The 6,000-nt window shown below is 33.7% G+C and overlaps 1 protein-coding gene and 1 long non-coding RNA gene across 10 annotated transcripts in view; one reads left to right on the top strand and one right to left on the bottom strand.

Moving 5' to 3' along the window:
* arhgap22a (Rho GTPase activating protein 22a) overlaps positions 1–3,824 on the bottom strand; it is a 47,992-nt gene extending 44,168 nt beyond the window's left edge. Inside the window, exon 1 of one of the 2 annotated variants that reach the window (XM_087279517.1) lies at positions 3,710–3,824. In XM_087279517.1, the coding sequence (XP_087135643.1) occupies positions 3,710–3,758 (49 nt within the window). In that variant the 5' untranslated portion in view covers positions 3,759–3,824. Of the gene's footprint in view, positions 1–845; positions 992–3,709 lie in introns of those variants that run through there. The other variant, XM_087279516.1, reaches the window with a different exon arrangement.
* Positions 1–6,000, top strand: part of LOC137487413 (uncharacterized) — a 37,274-nt gene that overhangs the window by 23,371 nt on the left and 7,903 nt on the right. For 4 of the 8 annotated variants that reach the window (XR_015506095.1, XR_015506096.1, XR_015506102.1 and 1 more), the window contains one exon: positions 4,975–5,094. The exons of 3 other annotated variants lie outside the window; for them this stretch is intronic. This is a non-coding gene — a long non-coding RNA (uncharacterized LOC137487413). Of the gene's footprint in view, positions 1–4,605; positions 4,706–4,974; positions 5,095–6,000 lie in introns of all 8 variants that reach the window. One more of the 8 variants, XR_015506101.1, reaches the window with a different exon arrangement.

Below are 6,000 nucleotides of genomic sequence, written 5' to 3'. Positions count from 1 at the left end.
TAGATTTCTGTTTATGGAAGCAATCTCCTCCTTTTATTATTATTATTATTATTGTAATGTTTTGTTACAATAAAAATATTATTATTATTATTAAATAACATATTTTTAATAAATTAAAAAAAATAATAATGTTTTGAGAATTAGGTTTAGTCCACGAAATATTGATTTTCAAATTCTTCTGAAGTTAAATGATTGGTATTGTGTGGTCTAAAAATGAATATAAATAGCTGAAAAAAATTTTATTTTATGTAAAAAAAAATATATATATATATACAACATTTTTATTTGAACTTAGGATTAAATAAAATACATATTTTACAAACAAACTGAGAGAAACTGACAATTTTCAAACGGTCTCTTAATTTTTTTTAGTAGCTGTATTTTTTATTTTTTTTGTAATAGTACATAAAAATATGTTGTGATTATTCTGAGTTTTTCAGGCACACAGTATTTACGAGAATATATGGACAAGACATTAACAGACATAACAAGGATCACAGTGCAGCCCCAAAAATACTTGCTGATAGAAGAAAAATAGAAGTTCCTGACCAACACTAATTCCTGCTTTTTTTTTACATGAAAATGCAAAACTAAATAACACCACAAAAAATCAACGATATGATCATGTGTCAAGACCCCAATCATGACTTCCTGCTTAAAGAGTGTGACACAAATAATCCAAAGCCCATTTACACTCATTAACCACTAATCAAACTGAACGATGTTACCAAGCAACCGCCCAGTGTGCTGGATCACTGAAACACATCCCATCAACTAAAACAGCCTGAATGAGGGTGATGATGCTACAAACGCTCCCAAAAAACAAGACATCACACTAGCCTTACCTCTCCTAGACTGTCTGATCTTGGGACTTAGCATGGTGTTCATTTCTGAGCGCTGCTGTCCTGCATCCACATGTTGGGATGCGCACTCTTCTCTCCTCCTGAACCTCGCCCTGTTGCACCTCTTCCGGCTGCTCTGGACAGCATCTGTCTCTCTTTCTCCCTCCCTCCCTTCCTCCGTCTCTCTCTTTTCTCTCTCTCCTGTTTTCATGTCCCACTGGCCAGATCCACACCAGCGGCTCCTCCCACCCTCATCATGCAGAAGCAGCCGGAGGAGAGAGAGAGAGAAAGAGAGACACTCATATCCAGCCTTATTCTTACCCCACAGCAGCCAAATTAATTCCACTTCGGACCGACCATTAAAGGCCTGGATGGTTACACTCAATAATTCAGTGAAGCAGAAACAGAAGGCCTTGTGCCATTTAACCCTCCTCCTCCTCCTCCTGCCTTTTATCCTTCTTCCTAATTGGCTCTTTAGCCGGGTGAATGTGCATGTGCTTATGGTACTACTGTACTGTTAGTATTTCCCTATTTGTCTTTGTTGCGCTTGTCTTTTGATTGCCCGGGTATTCATTGTTTCACTTCTAAATATAACAAAAGAAACTGCTGTTAAAGGTAAGGTAGTTTGCCAAAAAGTATTTTTGCTCTCTCATGTGAATTATTTTACACAGATCTTGCTTTAGAAACAACTCAAAAGTAAATCAAAAGCAGTCTGTATGAGGTTTACAAAATTATTTAAAAAATGAGCAAAAACGGCATCGTAAATATTATTACAGACAAAAATGGTCTATAAATATTAACACAATTATTCCATGTTTTAATTTTAACAGAAAGTAAATGAAACTCGAGAATAAAAGTAAAATGTGTTCTGGTTTGCTAAAAAGTTTTTTTTTTCTCCAATAAACTCTTAATAAATTGCTTGATTATTATAATTAGTTGGACACACACACACACACACTCACACACACACACTCACACACACACACACACACACACACACACACACACACACACACACACACACACACACACACATACAGTTGAAGTCTGAATTATTAGCCCCCCTGTTTATTTTTTTCCCCCAATTTCTGTTTAACAGGGAGAGAAGATTTTTTCAACACATTTTTAAACATAATAGTTTTAATAACTTATTTCTAATAACTGATTTATTTTATCTTTGACAGTAAATAATATTTGACTTGATACTTTTCAAGACACTTTTATACAGCTCAAGTGACATTTAAAGGCTTAATTACAGTAAACTGTAGGTTACTACTTAACTGTACGTTAAATAGGTTAACTAGGCAGGTTAGGGTAATTAGGCAAGTTTTTGTTTAACGATGGTTTGTTCTGTAGACTATCAAAAATATATATTGCTTAAAGGGGCTAATAATATTGACCTTAAAATGTTTTTTAAAACATTAATAACTGCTTTTATTCTAGCCAAAATAAAAACATATAAGACTTTCTCCAGAAGAAAAAAATATTATCAGACACTCTGAAAATGTTAGGATGCTTTACAATATTATATTTGTGCATCTACATAAGTTTAGTCATTACTGAAGCCAAGTCTGGAGCTCATCTAACAAAATAACTCACAATAATGGTTCAAAAATTACTAGCCCAAATTTATATGTTAGGGAAAATTATTATAAAATTTTCAAAAAGAGCAAAAATCAAGAGAAACAAAAACTAAATGAAATTTTGTTGAAATGTAGTTTGTAATTTTTTTTGCAATATTTTGCATAAATTTAAATATATTATCCTTCTATATCTAAAGATGTTCTGTGACTAAAACATTATTTTAGTAATTATATCTGTTTGATAAATCTGTTTTGTTCAAATGCACCAATATATTACTCATATTCACTGAGAAATTATAAAAATATTAATTGAGCAGTGTATATCCATAAGTGAAATCAAAGTATGAGTAAAATAATGTTGCATTCTTTTGCAAATTATTTTTAATCAAATAACCCAGATTTTAAGAAAAAACGAATGCATCCTTATTCAGACACAATCATGTAAAATGTAAATGAAATAGCAAATAATAGTATATTAGTAGCAAAAAAGTTTTTATCAAATTATCAAAAATATCAAACATTTTTGCACTCTCATGGGACTGTTTTTTACACAGATCTAGCTCTAGAAACAACCAAAAAATAAATCAAAAGTAGTCAATAAATTGCATGATTATTATAGCTAATTGGACACATATTTTGATTACTAACATTTATTTAACCCACAAATTCATAAAAGCTGTGAGGTGCAGACTTTTGAAAAGAAAAATGCAATTAAGTGACAAAGACAGATTAGTTAAAATAACATCTAGAAAAAAAATCCAGAACTTTAATATGCTGAAGAATTTATATGGACATTTCCTCTCTAAAAGTTCTGCTTTTAGAATTATTAGAATAATTAGAATTTAGAATTATTAGAATACAATTTTCTTATATCTGTCACGATTAATACATTCCTTTAAATATTAAACTTTTTATTGATTCCTAATTTTTCTTTATCATCATCTAGTTAACATGATAATAAATTATAAAGCACAAATAAATCCTTAAATAAATTAGAAAGTAACATACATTACATTACAATAACCTTATTACACATTGGATTTCCCAACAGTTGCAACAGTAACAATTCTGTGACTGGAAAATATGGTCACCATAAGCAAGAAGTTCTTAAAATCACAAGTATATTTTAGACAAAACATTCAATACTTTCTATCCTATAATGATGTAATAACTTTTAAAATAATTTTCCATTTATACTGTTAGTAATATAAGTTATAAGACATGGAAATCAAATTACTATTAGAGTTTCAGTCAAACAAGATGATTGAAAAGTGACATAATTACCTAAAAATCTCCATTGTTTCTTTGGTAGTGAGCACTCAGAGTTGTACATTAGAGCTTACTATACAACATCTTAAATTACAACGAGAACCAAACAGCCTCAAACATTAGTGCAAGTAAAAGGAGAACTAAAGATTTAAATGTTCACCAGTGTGACATCTAGAAAGAGACTCCCACTCAATGTCTTAAGGAAATGAGGGAGAAGGATTTTTGCCAAATGAAGATCTAATAAATCTACATCATAAAGAAAAATGCGTACCATTAAAAAATAACAAAAGTGGTATTTAGTAGAAAATTACTCAGTAACCTATCCAATTCACATGATCAAGTTAAAAAAACACTCATGTGCTTAACTGTAGTATAAAAGAGGAAATCTCTAAAAGCTAAAAAATGTCAAGTCACAAAAAGGCTGGTGGATTGACAGACACATCTAAGGAAATGATGACTGCTAAAGAAGAAGTGAAAACAGCAGTGCAGTGGTATAGGGCCTCTTATTTTGCTGTTAGTTGGATGTTATTTAACACATTAAAGTGTCACATATCTTACTAGTTTAACTAAAACTAAAAAAACTAAGCGTAAGATAGGGGTAGGCAATATGGGTTTATAAATGAAGAATTTCTCATTGTTTTCATTCTGTTTTTGACAGCAGGACAGTACAATTGTTGAATTAACACCATAAAACGAATTTAATTTCAAATTAGATTCAAGAATTTTAAAGGATCTGTGTTTGTTTTAAGGAACTTTCTAGGTCTTGAATGCATATGTCTGAAATTCAAGTACATTCAAGAAGTGTGGGAATCCTTTTTCTAGTACTTATTGAGATAACAATATCAATAATTTATATGTAATAAATTCCTGTATCTTCAGAGCAATGTATAACTTTATTTTATTATTTCTAGGAAAAATGTTGTGTAATTTAATATCTGGGATGACGCGGTGGCGCAGTGGGTAGCACGTTCGTCTCACAGCAAGAAGGTTGCTGGTTCAAGACTCGGCTGGGTCAGTTGGCATTTCTGTGTGAAGTTGTTATGTGTGTAGTTGTGCAGTTTTCCTCCGGGTGCTCTGGATTTTCCTAGAATTCCAAAGACGTGGTGCACGTAAACGAGTGTGTAAATGAGTGTGTGTTTCCCAGTGATGGGTTGTGGCTGAAAGGGCATTCACTGCATAAAACATATGCTGGATAACGTGTGGCGACCCCAGATTAATAAAGGGACTTAGCAAAAAAAAAAAAAAAATGAATGAATGAATGAATTTAATATCTCTTTCAGGCAACACGATGGCACAGTGGGTAGCGCTGTCGCCTCACAGCAAGAAGGTCGCTGGTTCGAGCCCCGGCTGGTTTCAGTTGGCATTTCTGTGTGGAGTTTGCAAGTTCTTCCTGTGTTCAGGTGGGTTTCCTCTGGGTGCTCCTGTTTCCCCCACAATTCAAAGACATGCACTATAGGTGAATTCAATAAGCTAAATTGGCCATAGTGTATGTGTGGGTGAGAATGCAGGAGTGTATGGGTGTTTCCCACTGATGTGTTGTGGCTGGAAGGGCATCCGCTGCGTAAAACATATGCTGGATAAGTTGGTGGTTCAGATATTTCTTACATTCATACTGGACACTAGAGGGCGAAAATGAGAAAAAGGAAGATAGAAATGGATAAACTGATCAAACATGTAAGCAATGAACAATGGGGTATGCTCAAGGACTTTTTAATTTTCAGTAAGGCAGCGCAAACGCTTCTGGTGAATTGTCTTTCTGCCACGTTTAAGGAGAGGGTCTGGATGCAGACTTGGTGCAGTTGCAAGCTGAGCTGCCTGCGTGGATTGCTTTTTAATGGGCTTACTTAACCCTACTCCTCACAGTGACGTCACTAGTTCCATTGATTGCATTGTGTCTGACATTGCGTCTCAGATATGCAGTCTCAGCTTGTAAATCCAAGTCTGCATCCAGATACTACTGCGTTTAAGATCTGGTTTCTTTCAAAAGCAATGATGTTCACTGCCTGACTTGACATACAATATTTCAAGAGTTCACACTTAGCTGATGATTGATTATAAGCAAATTTGGCATGCTGTCCAGGGAGAGAGCCCTGAGCTCAAAAGCTCCTTAAGCCCTGGGCTCCCTCCCGTTTGCAGGGCGAGAGGGAGCTTTGAACTCGGGTACACTGCAAAAAATGCTTTTCTTGCTCAGATTTTTTTGTCTTGTTTCTAGTCCAAATATCTAAAAGTTCTTAAATCAAGAAGCATTTTCTAGACAAGCAAAACATTTTGTCTTGTTTTAAGAAATAATATGCCTAAATGAAGTG

This window comes from Danio rerio, chromosome 13 (genome assembly GCF_052040795.2).
Source record: "Danio rerio strain M-AB ecotype USA chromosome 13, GRCz13ab, whole genome shotgun sequence".
Classification (NCBI taxonomy): Eukaryota; Metazoa; Chordata; class Actinopteri; order Cypriniformes; family Danionidae; genus Danio; species Danio rerio.
This window is presented reverse-complemented; position numbering and strand designations above follow the sequence as displayed.